The 19,145-nt window shown below is 36.1% G+C and overlaps 1 protein-coding gene and 1 long non-coding RNA gene across 3 annotated transcripts in view; both read left to right on the forward strand.

Moving 5' to 3' along the window:
- LOC136838648 (serine-rich adhesin for platelets-like) overlaps positions 1-14,035 on the forward strand; it is an 85,402-nt gene extending 71,367 nt beyond the window's left edge. The window contains exons 4-9 of the mRNA XM_067103960.1: positions 227-480; positions 7,004-7,133; positions 7,713-7,853; positions 8,471-8,582; positions 9,909-10,026; positions 12,146-14,035. Of these exons, the coding sequence (XP_066960061.1) occupies positions 227-480; positions 7,004-7,133; positions 7,713-7,853; positions 8,471-8,582; positions 9,909-9,994 (723 nt within the window). The 3' untranslated portion in view covers positions 9,995-10,026; positions 12,146-14,035. The remainder of the gene's footprint in view (positions 1-226; positions 481-7,003; positions 7,134-7,712; positions 7,854-8,470; positions 8,583-9,908; positions 10,027-12,145) is intronic.
- Positions 14,036-17,535: 3,500 nt separating this feature from the next.
- The window catches only part of LOC136838651 (uncharacterized), a 129,097-nt gene continuing 127,487 nt past the window's right edge, over positions 17,536-19,145 (forward strand). For both annotated transcript variants that reach the window (XR_010853068.1, XR_010853067.1), the window contains exon 1: positions 17,536-17,830. This is a non-coding gene — a long non-coding RNA (uncharacterized lncRNA). The remainder of the gene's footprint in view (positions 17,831-19,145) is intronic.

The raw sequence follows: 19,145 nt of genomic DNA on the forward strand, positions 1-19,145 counted from the left end.
AAATAAAGCATCCCAAATCGCTAACTTTTTCAGGCATAATTCAGAAACAGAGAACCTCAGTCAGGCCGTAAACTAAAGCCAACCATTATATATACTCATGCAGCCAAAAAAAAGACAATCGTCGAGAGAGACAAAACGATGCGACTCCTACGGCACAGGGTGATGAATTATCATATTTCCAGGAGTGATTGATGAACCTAAAGACTCAGCCCTAAAATCCTTGCAGGTACCAGCACCGACATCGTCGCATAATACGGATGCATCACCAGGGAAGTACGACGACCAGGTGATCCTCGACTTGAACCGGGAGTGGTCGAGGCCAACTTACGAGGATGACGTGGCAGGGCCAGATGACGAGGTGCTGGAAGAAGCACTGCCAGCGGATCAGGATTACTTCCAACTGCCTCCAAGCACCAGGCAGGGGAATGGCACTTCACCCGAGACTCAACACGACATAGTCTTCGGACCGCAGTTTTTCACGTAGGTTTGGCAGAAAAAGTAGTTAATATGTAGGTGTATATATATATATACATATACATATACATATATATATATATATTTATTTATATATATATATATATATATATATATATATATATATATAAACAGCACAATGATGCTTTACACGTACATACACACACATGTGTGTGTGTGTGCGCCGCATGAGTTTATAGGCATACGTATATATACACAAACATCACTTAAACACATATGTATATGAGTGCACTTTATGGAATAAAACCCAGTCAAATAAAAAGATAAAATACTAAAAAGATACAATACGTAAAACATTACAAAGGAAAAATGACCTCCTCAAACAAGCATATCCCGTCAATTAGCCGAAAGTATTGAAAGAAAAAAAATACTGAGCACGTTACACTCTCGGGGATCTTTCCTTCATAAAAGATTTTATAATAGGCTTCATGACATCCACTCCCTCCCTCCCTCTCCACAAAACATCTCGTCACTTGACCGGGTGAACGGACCCAAGAGATCTCCTCCATATGGTATTGCATCCTACGCCCTCTGCAACAAAACACTGCGTAGTCTCTCTCTCTCTCTCTCTCTCTCTCTCTCTCTCTCTCTCTCTCTCTCTCTCTCTCTGACCACATGAACTCCCAACCAACTGAACTCATGTCCGGTTTCTCCCACTCCTGTCATTCATGATCATTGCAACCCTCGCTTAAACGTGTTTTTTTCATTTTTTCATGTTTCATCAGTGGTTTACATTTTCATGTGTTATCCACACAGTTCGTTAATTGGTTCGTATCAAAACTGGCTATGTCCCTGGAAACGTTATCTAGTTTTTAATGCATCGATTCATTTCCCTGCGGCTTCAGCTGACTGACATTTTACCAGCAACTGATTAATTGACATCATAATAAAGACGGAGTTGCAGCTGAACAGGTCATCAACGAAGACCCCTTTGACGAGCTTTCAACCTCCTCGATCTTTTTATTGTCATGGCTTCGCTTATTTCTTTAATAATGAAACACTCGATTATACAGGAAAACTCACAAATATTATCTATTTCAGCCCAGCCTGAGTCATCCTCACACTTTTTCCTTGTAAACAACTACGACTCATGCCATTCATTTTACTTTCACCCTGCAACGTCTCAGGAATCTTCGCCTTCTAGGCGACATGAGGCATTCAAACCTCACCGACAGTTTGCATTCAATTTTAGTTTGCTTGTACAGTGTCTCTGCTGTATACTCGATGGTTAAGCTGTATCTTTTTGTTAGGTTCACAGACAATCTCAGCTGTGGATATAATGTCCTAATCTCAGCTGACATACAAACATGAACAAACATACATACAGACAGAGAGAGAGAGAGAGAGAGAGAGAGAGAGAGAGAGAGAGAGAGAGAGAGGGGAGAGAGAAATAACGTAATAAACTAGACAGCTGTGCCAGCTTGGAAGCAAATACTTACATCTCTATTTCCCATTAACACTGAAATCCTCAAGTCTTTCATGTATGAGGACGCTTAATATTCCAGCAAAGTCTGAAAGCGTTTATTGATCAGGCGTACAAATCATAAGCAAGCTTTCGATGACCAAAAGTCCTACGAAAGACTGGCAATACTTTACAAACACTAATAAATAAATAATCAAGTAAACAGGTAAATCATCAAAGCGGGTAACACTTACATTTAGTTACCTATACACTTTACATTGGCTTAGGACAAAGATAAATTAGTTCTGACGACTTAAGTAAATATAAGACGCTGAGAAATTGTGGTTGAAAAACATGGAATAGCGTTTCTATCCTAGTCTTCCCTTTACTTATAAGGCAAACATGCATGTCTTGATATGAGAGAGAGAGAGAGAGAGAGAGAGAGAGAGAGAGAGAGAGAGAGAGAGAGAGAGATTGTCTAGTAAAACCGTGCAACTCGCCTATTTTTTTTTTTTTAAGTCAAATACATACTTAAAGCTTACTGGTGCTATAAATTTCGTTAAATGAAGATTGAATGCCTATCTTTACTTACAATTTCGAGATCAAAATAATTTATGTAACATCCAGGTATTAGGCCTACCTATTCCAGTTACTGAGTCTGCGTTGTATGAATTGGCCGTCATTGGTAAATTTTACATTTTACATTATGGGAAGCAGTCACTTTACATATAAGTAAAAAAAAGAACCTAATGAAAAAAAAAAAAATTTACTGTACACAATATCACCCCGGTCATAGATCATGCTGATAACATGTGTTTAAATAAAGCCTTAAACAATAATAATTTAACCTACTTTACAATTTTCAAGTGAAGTGTAATTATTTGGTTATTCTCTAAAAGTCGAAATAAAAATAACTGAACGATGGGAAAATAAGCACTAAATAAGCCCATCAATCAGCATTATAGCAGGCATGCCTCGGCAAAATCGTGGTGATTTTTACACGAAAGTCGAAACTCTAGGGAAAAACCTGCTGGATTTGTCCTTGAAAGATATTATCAGTAATGTACCTTAAATTTGGCCTCAGGATTGTTATTCCACAGCTAAATCATCGCTGTAATAACGATTCCGTAATGTCAACTGAATTTCATTTCAAAGATGGTAAGACATGCATCAGTCCAGTCGCAGCATCACCAATTCTCTCTCTCTCTCTCTCTCTCTCTCTCTCTCTCTCTCTCTCTCTCTCTCTCTCTCTCTCTCTCTCTCTCTCTCTCTTTACTTGACTATATATATTTCTCGCGATCCTTCTCTTATTCAAAATTAAATTTACCAGTTCTTTGCTGCTAACTAAAAGAGGTAACTTAATATTTAACGAAAATGACGTTTGTATTGCATGAATGCTTGTAAGAAACAATCTAGCAATAGCAATATCTTCTAACATATTAACAGGCTCCTCCATTATGTCTACGAGAGAGAGAGAGAGAGAGAGAGAGAGAGAGAGAGAGAGAGAGAGAGAGAGAGAGAAGGCTGTTGCTTCTCTGGATATTGGTCGTATTAAAATGAAACATGAGATACTACTGGCATGGCAGAACTTTATAAGGCACAATAATTTCACTAGGCATAGTTTCTTTTCAGCACCTGACGACATTCCTACCAAAACAAGTCACCTCATCAACGAAGCAGCACACACGTTCGAAAATTAAACGTTTAAACACATCATTTAATGGCAGCTGATTACTTCGGTCACTTAGCACATTTTACATTAATGGTATTAAGAGTATACGCATCGCATTACGCAATTGCATGTATTTCCTTCAAGTTTCAATGGAGGGAAACAGTGATATTTTTGCTACGGCATGAGGGGAATGCATGCAGATGGAGTTGACAGTTTATGAGAAAAAAACAGGCTATTCACCATTATTTACATTAAAAAAATAAAGTAAACGTACTTATAGCAAGAATGAGTGTAAAAAAAATGGCAATCATGGCATGTGTAAGGGCTGCTCCAGAGGCAAAACCCTCGCTTTTATTAGGCTAATTTTACATTATCCAAAACGAAAAAGTACGAAACGTCAGTCATCCGTATGGAGACGGAACGAGATCCCTCTGAACTGTAAACTAAACTACTCAAACTTTGTTTTTATACTTTATATCAGTAACAGTAAAGCTTGAAATGCCAGTCAACAAAAAATACAACATTCAATCCATGAGTAATTTTATAACATTCTCTACGGTTCGATATGATAACAGACAAGGTTGAAGATAAAGTAGGTTACATCAAACGGAGCCCCTACTTACGAGGGAAGTAAAACCATCTGGACGAATATTCGCCTTAACCTCACTTCCCAAGCGTAAACTATCAGTCATGAGTTCTGCACTATATCATCGATGTTTTCTGTTGTTACGCTAACAAGGAACGTTTTTCGATCGAGCGATCTGTAACCTATTCCTAACGTAACGTAAACGTGGCAGAGTATGGTTTGGTAATATATCTAAAAAGTGCTAACGTCAAGTGCTCACATCCTGCAGCCTAAATCTAGACCTACTTAAAGTTGATTACAGTAGTATGGGTAAAACTCTCATAACTTACAGGCATGCTGCAACAAAGGTCTGATCAACAAATGATAATAACACAATCAGTGTTACAACAAAGAGAGTAAGAATGTGACTGATCAAAATCCGTTGGCTTATACGTTTTTAAGGGTTGCCCTAGAGCCAGAGCCCGCCAGAACATTGCTAGCTTAGCCTAGCCTAAAAGACACCAACGGCTTGTACACCCCCATGGTTTCATTTGTAGTAATTTATTCATAAGTTTTAAAATCTTTCACATCTACCTTAAAATTTACTTATCAATTTTTGTAAAGTGATTAAAGACTACACAAAGAGAGGTTAATATCGGGGTTGGTGCGTTCCAGTTGTCATTGGGTCATCTTGAACGGAGGTGAAATGAGTCTGGGGAACGCCAGTGAACGCTTACCATGAAAATCAGACGAATGCCAGTTGTTCCTTACGTATTCTGTTATGTAACCAATCCTCGACTGTGTAGACGTTTCGAAATATCCGTTGAAGTTCCAAACCTTCATGAAAATCACAAAAAATGGCGAAACGCTCACTTCATACGTAAACACGTTACTTCCGTGATGACGAAAGTGGCAACTGAAAAATAAACTAATGTTGGATGACGCGGGATTTTTGAACTGTGTAAAAGGTTCCATGTCAAGATCTGTTCAACAGATTAATTGAGTTAATCTTCTGTTGTTCACTGTCACTACAGAATATTCATGTATATAAATAATATTTACCATTTCTGAGGAGGTTTTTTCCGATGATTAACGAACTTGACATCGTTTGATGTACGATAATTTCGTTTACTTTCGTACCTACTAATTTTAGTAATGCTTGCCTTTGCTCATCGAGTCGAATATTTCGTTGATAAGATCTAATATAGGTTTCCCCTACTTACATGAAACTGTACCTTGTCAGTTTCGATTTCCGCGGGAGTCTAAACGTTTTAGAAACGTCCTTTTATATTTCAGTCTCCCTGTTCACCTAAGCAGTGAGTTATTTACCTAGCAGTTATAGTGAGTAACGGCTAAGGTGGAGAAGCACGATGCAAGCAAAATCATCCCAAAAGTTTATTGTGTGAAAGGATAACTAATTTCTGTGGCCATTCTCTCTCTGAGGAGATTAGACACACAGAAGCACAGCACACGCGGGCACACACACACACACACACACACACACACACATATATATATATATATATATATATATATATATATATATATATATATATATATATATATATCAATAGCTTCAAACGTCCTTTAATATCCAATTCGCTCTACCTCGGAAATAATATATTTTCATATATGTTACCGAAGGGGAATTTTTAGTTGATAATAAGTTCGTCGTCTCGTGGGTTAAAATGCGTCCACTGTAGTCCTGAGTTCTTGTCTTCGCTGGTTCGAGCCCACGAGACGACAACTTAATCAACTAAAAAATTCCCGAGGTTTGACGTTTTTAGCTTACTGGAATATGAATCACGGTGATTGATAAAAAAGTCATACATACATATATATATATATATATATATATATATATATATATATATATATATATATATATATATATATTCCTTGCAAGGTGCTTTCTCCATAGTCAGCCAACTGCTAGGTAATAATTCACTGACACTGCTTAGGTGAACAGGGAGACTGAGATATAAAAGGACCTATCTAAAACGTTTAGGCTCGCTCGGGAATCGAAACTGACAAGGTATAATTCCATGTATAAGTAGGGGAAACCTATTGTTGGATCTTATCAAAGACAAGCATTACTTAAAATTGAGGTCTGAAATTATGACACACACACACACACACATTATTAATATTATATATATATATAATATATATATATATATATATATATATATATATATATATATATATATATATATATATATATATATATATATATATATATATATATATATATATTTATATATATATATATATATAATTTTTATAACCGTAATGCCCTCTTAGTTTCTCGAATTCTTCACACTTTTTTTGTACGATTGTCACTACAAAGCATTATGTCCAAATGCAAAATTATGAAGTAATTCTGGGACTTCATAATTAATTAATATTCTTGCATTGGTTCACCTCGTTCTGATACTATGGATGCGGGATCGAATCCAGCTACGGACATCAGAATTACTTAATTTTCTTGGATTTGGATCTAAGCCTATGTAGTGACAAGCGTACCCAAATAGTGTGAAGAATTCGAGAAGTTAAGAGGACACGAGAACTTAAGAGGACACTGTGGTTATTATATATATTATATATATTTCTGGTAAAAATATGATATATATAATATATATATATACACACACACACACACACACACACACAGAGTTTGAAAACAAAAAGCCGCTTTTTTTCCATAACAGTGTGTGTGTGTTCTGGAGAGTACAATATTTATTCGTATGAGCATTTCAGAAATACTTACCTTGAATACTTAAAAACTTATCAGGTTTCCTTACGACAATGCCTCAAAGTTATAGACTGTTACAAATCAATCGTTTTCATGCGATGCGTCTCCCCGCAGGTACCTAAACAGCCTGCCGTATGCACTCCTGCGCAAGTTCTTGGACCCAACCACCCCGGGAGAGGGTGAGAGGCTCAAACGGTCAGCCCCTGCTGAAGGAGAACAGATCTTCTGCGAATGGAACATAAGGGTGAGTCTATGTCTGCAAAGGATGTGGAAAATGCATTAGATTCGGGTCTAAAGGGCACAATTAGAATCAAAGGCTGATGCTGGTCTTTTGGGTTTGAGATTTGGATTTACGTGGAAAACGTATTGCTGAAAACTCCAAAATTATTTTCTTGCTGTCTTTGACAAGGGATATACTGTATCTCTCTTTTTCTTGGTATTGCTTCAGAAATCTGTCTCTTCTTTAGCATAAGACTACTTTGTAATTTCTGTAAAGACTCAATCCTTGTTTTTCTGGTTTTTCATTGCCATGCACGACTAGTTTAGTAAACATGTCCATTTATTTCTTTTTGAATTTAGGAATTTTTGAATTTCAAAGGGACTTTATTTTCAATTAAATTATTTTTTGGGTAGTCTGATATATATAAAAAAAAAGACAGCAACGCATGAGGGCCTTTATTTTCAATAAACTGGCTCATTATTATTATTATTATTATTATTATTATTATTATTATTATTATTATTATTATTATTATTATTATTATTATTATTATTATCATTATTCTCTAATGTGCTATTTCTCATCATTACTATTCTTTTTCAGACGGAACCAGGACTCTACCTGTTGATGACCTTCCACAACCTGTCGGCGGCCTACACCGTTGACTGCCACGGCGCCTATATTGAGGTTGAGAGAGAGAACAATGGGTACGATGCTAGGTGGTGTGGCAACAGAGTTGGGCAGGTATGGACCTGTAGGCCATGTTATTTGAATATACCATTTTCAGGAAAAACTACCTATGACTGGATAGTCGCTGCAATAGGGGCCAGAGTTATAAATATGCCAAGGGACAGTCGTTGCTATAAGGGTTAGTACTATGAATAAGTGCAGCCGTCAGCATTTAAGGAATTTAATTGTGCAACATGCTGACCACAAATATCTAAACCATTTCATATCACGTAAAATTTACTCACCTGGAAAAATAAAAGCATTCCGACAAATTATATATGGCTGGGTTTAATTTTGTTTTTAATATGATAAATTTAACAAACAATAAAATACACAGAAGAATTAAAACATGTAGACTCCATTAATAAGTTAAGGTTAAACTAATGTTTAACCAGTAGTTCTAATAAATCAAACGGATCTGATTTTCCTCTTGATAACTAACTATGAGTCAACTGCTGGACTCAAATTCACAAAAATGAGATTATAACTATCATAACTTTTTAAAAGCATGATCCCTTACCAACTCTCTCTCTCTCTCTCTCTCTCTCTCTCTCTCTCTCTCTCTCTCTCTCTCTCTCTCTCTCTCTCTCTCTCTCTCTGTTTACAAGTAACTATTTATACCTTTTTTTCAGGCTGGAACTCGTCCACACGTAATATTTGCCAAGACTGAAGTTCGAATAACAGTGTACGATGACGGCAGGGGAAACAAAGTCATGCCGACAGGGTTCGAGGCGGATATAGAAGGTTAGTTTTTTTTATGTTACAGAGACAGAGACGGGCTAAACTGTCCAAAAACCAGCATGGTCCCGCGATGACTTTGTGCGGTGGTAAGATCTTAAAAAGAAACTTCTGGCCCAGGCAAATAAACCAACACAAAAATTTTATTCGAGATATACAAATTAAAATAAGTCTTCATTACTGAGTTCCTATAATCGCCATTTAAAGTACCTTCAAAGTCTTTCGATGAACTATACCAAGGCAAAAATCATTACCATTATCTTTTAACGTGACCACTTTCAAGTATTTTCTCTTTAGTTCTAAAGACCAGCGGGAATGGACGTGCAAATTTTTCTAGCTCAGTTACGAAAAAGATGATAATATTATCTCAAAGCAAGATAACCCACATAAATGAAACAAACTCCTCTGGGTATTTCAAAAGTTAACACAATCAGCGTCACACATATTAAGTTTAGTTTGCCTAAAATTATAAAAGAAAATGAGAAAATCTAACATTAGAAAACGACTGCATTACAAGGGTGACTATAACTTTAGATACCTACGTCACGTCTATTGCCGAATGATCTCTTCGCCAAAAAAAGTATATTTCAATCATGAGCCCTTTTATCTTTAAAAAATTTATATTTGACTCGGAGTGGGCTTCTTTTTTTTTTTTAACCAGGCCGAAGTCAGGCGCATAGACTACAAACATATTAAAACTACTTTGGCTTTAAACATTATCATAAAAATGGTGGCTTTCAGGACAGCAAAAGAGTAAAGCTGCTAAGCATAAATGACCTAACCTATTCTTTATTTGCATATACATATCACTTATATGAAACACAATGTGTAACCGTGAGTGCAAATCGAACCATTGACACAAACACACAGGCATATAACACACACACACACACACACACATATACACACACACACACACACACACATATATATATATATATATATATATATATATATATATATATATATATATATATATATATATATATATATATATATGTGTATATATATGTGTGTGTGTGTGTTACAATGACGTCCTAACTTCTCGACTGCTTCACACTTTTTTCTGTATGCTTATCACTACAACCCTATATTCAAGTCGTGAATAAATGAAGAACCTTTCACCTTTCGTGTGTGTGTGTGGGGGGAGGGGAGGGTTAGAGATTTCTGGGTTTGTTTGTGTAGGTGTGTGTCTGCTTTGATATATAAAACAAGAACTTGAATGTAATATGAAATTCAACAGCAAATAAACATCACCTGTATATATGGCCACAAGTAATTTCACTGTAACATTTTCATAGCATGCTAATGACTCATTTTTTGTCTGATCAGTAATTGACCTGTTCAACAAGAGCGACTACAGAGCCTTCATGAGATCCAACGCTTATCCGCACATTCGACGTCTCCTCCTCGGGTAGAGGCAGGAAAAACGACAAAATAAATAATAAAGGTGAGACAAAACCTAATTTTAGTACGTTTGGCCACTGGCATTTTCTTTCTTGTATAAAGTACTTAGACTTGAAATTAAACAGATTCTTAAAGATATGCTCCTTGGAATTACACTTTTTCGTTTTCAGAATAAAAGAAATGGATCTGATCACTGCTTGTCACTGTTAAAAAAAAGTAGTATAATAATGAAACTTCATTTCTTTATCAACAGACCAACTTGCAATTACAAAGCTGTAGGTACCTTTGTAAAAGAAATGATGATTACTCCTAGGCATAGTACACATTGCATTATGGAGAGGTGCTTAGTTAAGATTAAGGTAGCCTATGCCAGCACAGGCCTTTGCCACAAACAAACCGGATCTTTCCTAGATAGTGACCCCCAAGGGTTTTAACCCTGTATGTATCCACCTTTGCGGTGTGTCCAGTACAAGTCCATTGGGGATGACCGTAAAAACACAAACAAAAGTCTGTAAATATCATAAAGATAATGACCCCAAAGAAATATTAGTCCCAGATAACGGCCCCAGAACTTTGCTGGGGATCACTACCTAGGAAAGATCCGACAAACCATAAACGTAGCAAACCCAACAGAGATCATGGAGTGGTGATGGTAACAACCTACTGACAGTGAAAAATGGATGTCTGTATTATATTATGTTCTTACCAATAAAAGTTCCTCATTGGACGGGTGGATACCGTTCTCAGCTAGCACTCTGCTGGCCCTGCGTTCGATTCTCTGACCGGCCAATGAAGAATTAGAGGAATTTATTTCTGGAGATAGAAATTCATTTCTCGCTATAATGTGGTTCGGATTCCACAATAAGCTGTAGTTCCCGTTGCTAGGTAACCAATTGGTTCTTAGCCACGTAAAATAAATCTAATCCTTCGGGCCATCCCTAGAGAGCTGTTAACAGTGGTAAAATAAATCTAATACCCTTCGAAAAAATAATGAAAGATTTAAAAATACCCTAGGAGAGCTGTGACTAATCATAATAAGCTGAAAACAAGTGGTAAAACTGGCAGAATTAAAAGGTTAAAAGTTAAGTATACTTAGTTTAACAAGAACTGATTAACACCCATAAAAGAAAATTAAATTGTCAAAAGAAAGAAAAAATGATGAAAGATTTGACGAAAAACGGAAACGTTTTAAGATACCTTCAGGCAACGGTCGTTTTCACCAAGACAAAAGGATGGTCTGCTCTTGTGACAACTAGTGACGTTCATGCGAGGAATGGAGAAAAATCGTGATTTAACGGGTATGGTATAGAACCACATTCGAGAGAAGGAGAAAGCTGGTATGAGCTGACAGTGGTATGAGCCCACACAGTTATTTTCTAAAAGAAGGACGAAATATCATATCTGAACATAAAAAAGCAGATGCTTGATATATTAGCCAAAAGTTAAGTGTGAAGGTCAATAAGAAAGAAACATGAAATTATAAAAAATTGGAGGCAGTGAATGTCAAGGATCTACATTTAAATGCGACACAAATGCCGGCAAATGTCAGATATCTGGGGGTCAAGTTAACATGCGGTGCAAAATCATGATTTGGGAAAAATATCAAGGTCCTTCAGCAGTGAATATTCTAGCTTATTCTTATCGGTCACATCAAGAATCCATCTTTCGCAAACATGATCCTTTCACAGATACAGATGATGTTCTAACAGATTAATCTAAAACTGGACTTTTATAACATACTGCTGAATGATATACTACCAATTCAGAATCTGGACTGCATGAGGTTTCCTGTAAAATTTCGCAAATTTTCAATATCCACCGATTTGGCAGCCATTATAAATATAGTTTGAAAATAATGCTATTTTCTTGGTTTGATGGCTGGTTTAGATTAAACCAACATGGACTCTAATCCCGAGGTGCTCCTTAAGTGAGTTAGAATGTTAAAGGGAAGGAGTGGCTTGGTGTGAATCTCTGAACTCGGGCAAACTGTCCAAAACCATTATTTCTTTATGGTACCTCACGGAATCAAAACACTGGCTATTTGAATTTGACCTCAGCTACCTTTGTACATGCCATTAGCTTTAGAAAATATTAAAATATTGGAAGACTATTTACACCTACTCTCAAAACATTCTGATCTTAAATTTTGTTTTTAATTTCAGAAGGAACCCACCTGTCTCTCTCCTGAACTGGCAAGACTTGACCCATTCACAAGGACCTGCATCACGGGAGACATTCTGATGGTTCTGAACAACAGGGCATTTCTTGGTGCTACTCTGCATTTTTCGTCACACCTAAGTGGTATCTGGCCTCTGAATTCATCATATTGTGAGCAGTGGTTTCAGAAGATTCAGTCTCTCACTCGGGTCTGTGATTAACGAAGTGAATGTGGAACTCCTTGCTAGCCCCGCATCAGTATTATTCTGAAAGTGAAAAAAAAACTATTTTCTTTACTATGCTCCTGAACATTTAGTTTGCAAACATTCTGAATTTACACAGTATGAAAAAGTTCTTGAAGTTTGTCCAAACTAAAAAAAAAAGTGCTATTCTTTAAAATGCTAGCTACTTTGCACAGTGTTGGAGATTCTTCCTAGGTACTGATTGAAGAATGTTCGACAAGGCCTTGCAAGAATATTCTGGAAATCTGGGCATTACTCTCCAGGCATTACGAATTCTCCAAATTTGTGATAAGAATGAACAATTAGCGAAAGTTCTGCCGACAAATATGAGTGTATGAACACGAGACAAGAACTCGAATCCCACTCTTGTGCCTATTTGAATGTTGTTAGTGGAGACAGGTCCACTTGTGATTTTTGGCATTATCATAAGTAGCGTTAACCCTTGTACATAATGCTTAGTTTTTTTTAGATTCTAAGTAAATCTTTTCTTCGTTGTGGTTGCTGTAATTTCGAAGAGTCGCTGTCCTCCAAGAAGCTGTAGCCCCGTTTCTCCTCGTGTGGGAATTTTACTGAAGATTGTTTTTAGGAACTTTCTGGGATTTATGAAATTTTCTGCCGTTTTACTTTCCGATGTAGAGTGATTGATTCTATGAATATTTTATCTACAATGAAACATAAATCGAGTACAGTGATAAATATGAAAATTATAGTGCTGGTGTTGCAATCGCAGATGATTTTACCGACCGAATTCAAAATCTCCGATGGTGGAAAAATTATCCATTAAATGCAGAGAGGAATGATGCCATTAGTAATTTAAATTTCGTTGACAATGGAGGGGCGTGTCTGGGCTATCGAGAAGATCTTGGAGCACAGCTAGTTCATCTCAAGGAATTTCACTAAGATTCGGTTACTAACGTTAACTATGCGTGTTCATAATATATTCACCTGTTTACAATACCCTATTAAACATAAAAGTGGAAGTGAATGTATTCAGAATTCATCTTCGATGTACAAGTTTCTACATTTGTGTTTAGTGGCCCTCCTGCTGGCCGTCACTCGGTCCATCAGGCGAGCCATGCCAAAGAGAAATCATGATGTTTATTCTGAATTAATATTTAACCTTGACATAGTCATACCACAGGCCTCAACGAAATGAGAGCAACCACAACGTCAAATACCTTCATATTAGATAGAAGCTCTTCGTGATGATAATTGACTAACGTTTCTCCTCCAAACCCCGCCGTAAGAACGTTTTTGCATATGACCTTATTCATGCTAATTTAGTGTCTACTGATATATTTCGAGTATACAATTAGATACGGCTGATTAGCTTTACAATTCACTAGTTTCGATTAGATAAAAAGTTTTCTTCTCGCACTCATACCTTCCCATGCACAGGACTAACTTTGAACTTTGAGTGCGCCGAACCACAGGAAACTTTTGTTTGAAAAAAATATCCAGTTTTTCCAGATTCTTTTCTTATCTCTCAGTTCTCTCCCCCCCTCTCTCTCTCTTTCTTTATTCAACAATAATCTGTTGCTTTCTGTAAGGATATTTGCAATATTCACAGACTTCCACCGTCTCTTGTATATATAAAAACAGCCATTATGTGAGGCCATAAAGTAGTTACCTGATTAAACTGATACTTTGTAAGAGTTCTTTTTATGTTTACCTGTCCTAAACAGTCGAATGAAGTAAATTAGAAAGAAATTTACCTCCTCAGGAATATGTCATATTTACTGCTACCTAGAAAATTGGGAACAGTACTGAGGGAAAAATCGGGAGATAACTCCAAGAATATTTATACATTCAAAATAAACGCAATAAGACAGAAAGGTTGAATTACAGAATGAATAAAGAGAAATAATAGCAACAGCTTGTTCGGCTTTTATATCAGTTAGTCAAATTCTGTCTGACGCTATGATAATAATTATGTTCCAAGGGTCCCTGTGTACTTAAGCAATTCTACCCATCCTTTATAACAACATTAATGCCTCTCACATAGACACAAGTCTTCGAAGACTGATTTTAGATTCCCGAAGGAGGACCACTAAGATATTTCCATAGGTGCTAAAAGATTGCAATTTCTGCCATTAGTTGTCAAAAATAAATAAAATTATGTCGACTTCCCGGACTGCAAATTCATTTAAAGTAACTGAGTGTCATATTTCAACAATATACTTTTTTTTCCTATAAGGGAGTAACAATCTTCTGGTCTTTGGAAGTCTTTGTAGGATGAGACAGCTAGTCCCATGCCATTCTCCAGCTTGCACAAGGCACCTAAGACGTTTAGACCTTGTTAGGGATTATATCTTTATTATTAGTAAGTACACATTCAAATGGAACGTGCCAAAATGGCTGTTTGTTAAGGAGTCTTCTAAGGAACACAATTCTCATGTGTGAGAAATGTATTTATCTGCCATGAGCAGATAAATTTCCAGTTAAAAAATGCGCATCTTAAAATAAACCAGTCAACAAAAGATAAATACATACATAAACAAACAAGAGCAGAGAATTGCCGGAAATATTTGAGAAATGGTGAATGGTTATTTTAAAGTCGCTTTTCAATATCCCCTAAACATCTGTCCTAATTAGGTAGAGTTAATAAAGTTTAGGCAACACTACTAGAATAACCCTTCCAAAGCTCTCTAGTAAAGGGAACGAGAGACCAATGTTGGTTGGTTTAGATTAAGCTGCTTTTGCCAGCAGGGTCCTTGCCACGAAGCAACCCATAAGTGGGGTAAGGTAATATAAAGGAAATAAAAGGCATGGTGTGAAACTCTGGACTCGGGGAGTGTGACATCGTGGACATTAAAACAATGACGCTGGTGTTCACCAAAATGATTAAAACATAGTCATTCAAGCTTGAGGCCACAAGCAATGAAGGTAACAGCGAAAGCTCTGCGCTGAAACAACTTAGGAAAGGTGGCCTAACTGAATACACTCCAGTGATGATCTATTCTAAACCATAATTACTACCAATATTAAGAAGGCATCGCCGACACAGAAATTCTGTCCAGGAGCACAGTATACACATTAGGCTATCTTATACCTTTCCTTATTTCTGGATTAATGTCCGCCAAATACATGATGTTGCAATAATTTTGGTTATTCATTGTGGCTGATTACTTGACAAAAACTAAATGGCATGGTGGAAGTTGTTTCCTCATTCCGCCACCCCCCCCCCTCCCCCGATCCACTATGCAACATACTCCAGCATCCGTTCGGGAAAAACTTAAAACCAAATGAATTAACCACATTCTTCGCTATTCCTGCATAATTTACTATTCAAATCATACAGACAATTGTTTCCTATGCTATCTAATTAGGCTATGCACGAATCTGAAAACAGTCTAGGTCAGCTGTTTGCCAAGTACGATGTCGGAACCTTTTGACTTAATGGAATCGACTATATATAATAGCATATCTCTAGATGCGTAGCATAATGACTCATTCCAAAAAGAATTAGTCAGTCAAAAGAGACAATGTACTGCTAGATGCATAGCATAATGACTTATTCCAAAAAGAATTAGTCAGTCAAAAGATACAATGTACTGAACCATGTATGGTTAAAGGAAGACATGATAAGATGGAAATTGTCCAAGGTTAAATTTGGATATAGCGCATAGTGGGACAACATCCTAATGATGAGTCTCCAGTGTAGGTATATGAATCAGCTAATGCTGAGAATGTTTTATTTACAATAAGCTCATCCTTCATTCAGAGGTTAAAAGATAAGTGTAAAGCGATTATCACTTTGTAAATGGTAAAGGCCCATGTGCAGGCAGTATACGAGTATAATAGAGTATAATATATATAGGCCTATATACATTACAGGCTATATATATATATATATATATATATATATATATATATATATATATATATATATATATATATATATATATATATATATATATATATATATATGTGTGTGTGTGTGTGTGTGTGTGTGTGTGTGTGTGTATGTGTGTACCGCTGGCCGCAAACCCTAACAGCTCTACTACCTGATACAGATCGTACCTCTGCAATAAAATTGTACCGATATGGTGGAAAGTGCCGATAGCTTTTGTTGGTACGGTTCACACACAAATGTATACTTTAGTGAGTTTAGTGATATTATGTTTAGTACTGTTAATTCTGGAGGCATTGTCGTACGTAAATTTTTTATATCTCATCAGTCAGTTGGGTATATTGGACCATCAATACGATTGGTTGTGGCATCACTAATATCACAGGACTGGCATCTTACTACTAACTAGTGGTCAGCCAGGTTCTATAGACAGAGAATTCGTATCTATACACATTGCATATAATATTTTACTTTATATAAATGGGTGATGATTGGTTTTCTCTACCATTATTCTACGTAAAATATAATCATAGTTCTACTAATTGACTCCAAGACCATTTTTTATATATATTTTCATCAACAGACGCCTCATTACTCCAAGACCATTTTTTATATATTTTTTCATCAACAGACGCCTCATTATAACTATTAATAGGTCAAATTCTCGTACTAAGTAATGGAAGTTGTTGCCCAGCAACTCATTATTAATTTGTTTATCGACATGTTTTATAAAGAATATATATTATTATTCATATGGAACGAGTGGTTTGAAAAAAATATGATTGAGCAGAACCGATAAGGTGTCTGGCAGAATTAAAGTGACTAACTCACACAAATTACCACGGTTACCTGGGCCAACCCCCGCTGAGTCTGAAAGTGTTAACCACAACTAAATCTTACAGGAATCAGAAGTCCCTTTTCAGCACAGGCCCTTCCATTCACTTTTGAGAACGTCTGCCTATGTGGTATTTTTTATCCTAATCCTTCGGGCCAGCCCTATAAGAGCTGAAAGTGGTCTGGTTAAACTACTTTAATACTACTACTCAGAGCGTGCCCATTTCGGTTTATCATGTTTCACGGATAAAAGTTTAAATAATCATTTCAATGCTCCCAAAGCTGTATAATAATAATAATAATAATAATAATAATAATAATAATAATAATAATAATAATAATAATAATAATAATAATAATAATAATAATAATAATGAATTTACTTCAAAGATTCACAAACTACTGGACAAATAGTAAAGAATTTTTTTTTTATTTCTTATAAAAATTAATCACAAATGGTTTTCATTTGCTGGTAGGCAGTGTTGCTTGAAAACCGTGAACGTTTTCGTCTACCAATTCCATTTACCTTCAGCCCAAAAAAGTCGGCAAAGTCTACAGCAAAGAGGTTTCTTCATAGCTGACATAAACTCCTACAACAAGGGTTTGGGTGCTCCCAAAATCGTTTTTTTTTTTTCGTTTGCTTAGTGATTTACCTACCGTAAATACTAAATTTTATTAGTTTCACTTTGTAGTGTTATTCCGGCTCTGCCAACTGCCCATGCATCGGTATGACACCAAACAAAATCAACAATTCAAGAAATGTAAGTGTGAACGTAGCCTACTAGCTTGTTGTATTTGTCAGTTATAGGTTGCATGTTACTCTGCACTGGAATGTTTTTGTCATGTAACCTTTTATAGGCCCTATTTATGCATTTGGCATATCAAGAGGACTAGTGATCCCGAGCACTATACAATTTACTTGAAGCAATTCGCCTAGGCTAGCCTAGTATATACGCTGTAGCCTATACACTTATTATTGATTGGAGTTTATTTTCCTTTATTCTATATGTTGATAATATTTGAGAGATTAATTGTAATACCCATATTGTATCTTTATGACCTTTTAGTAGAAGAGATCCTTAGGAGAGATTAATCATAAGAACTTATTGTGACCCTCTGACTTTCCATTAGAAAAACAAATGCGCAGACCGTTCTACCTAGGCTAGGCAAAGCTTAATATGTGTGCATGCCACTGAATTAAGGTAAATCTTGCATTCACACGCACACATTATTTTAATTACTGATTTCCACTTGGAATAAACTTCAAACTAAATTTTATTTTACATTGGCCGAACATGTAATGCAGTAAACCCCAGAATTACTTAGCCAGGCTTGACCTAACCTAACTGTACTTGCGACTTCCATTATTGATAATCAGCATTGTTTTGCCACTGCCATCCATTATTGACAACCAGCATTGTATTGCCATAGGTTTATACCATAGAAAGCCCATTTTCCTAGTATTGTAATCATACTCATAGAGCTTGCAGAAATTTGTTTTGCTGTACCGAGATATGATTTTAGTATTTTCTTAAGGACAAGTCATATCGACTATAATGTTCAGTCATTTTATGCCCTTTATTAGACTTGAATTTTGTGGACATCTTCCGCCGTAAACCTTATTGATAAATAAGGGCCTGCACTATTGCTTAGTCTAAGCTAGCCCAAGCTAAGCTAATCAACCAATTAAGTTATCTAGTGCAAGAAATCAACCTATATCATATATACTAGAGTTATTTCTGGGGTTACCGTAGAAAGCAGTGGATATTCAAAGGATTTTTGGTCATAATAATGCTCACCTTTTGCGATAAAGCGAACTGTATCTCTGCACCTTAAACAGAGTAAATTCTTACTGACTAGGATGACAAGTGTCAACTCTTTCCACACAGTAAGGGATGGTGTTCCAGTAAATATAATATTAGTGAGTTTAATTTGGGCAGTCATTACTGAAACTTAATTATTCAGATTCTGGATTGTAAACCATTAAACGTAATAATTTTAAGAAAAACAATAATTTTTTGAAACAGTTTAAATAGGCTTCTCGAATATGCAGAATAATCTTTATTTTAGAAAATC

Source organism: Macrobrachium rosenbergii, chromosome 5, assembly GCF_040412425.1.
Source record: "Macrobrachium rosenbergii isolate ZJJX-2024 chromosome 5, ASM4041242v1, whole genome shotgun sequence".
NCBI classification, from domain to species: Eukaryota; Metazoa; Arthropoda; class Malacostraca; order Decapoda; family Palaemonidae; genus Macrobrachium; species Macrobrachium rosenbergii.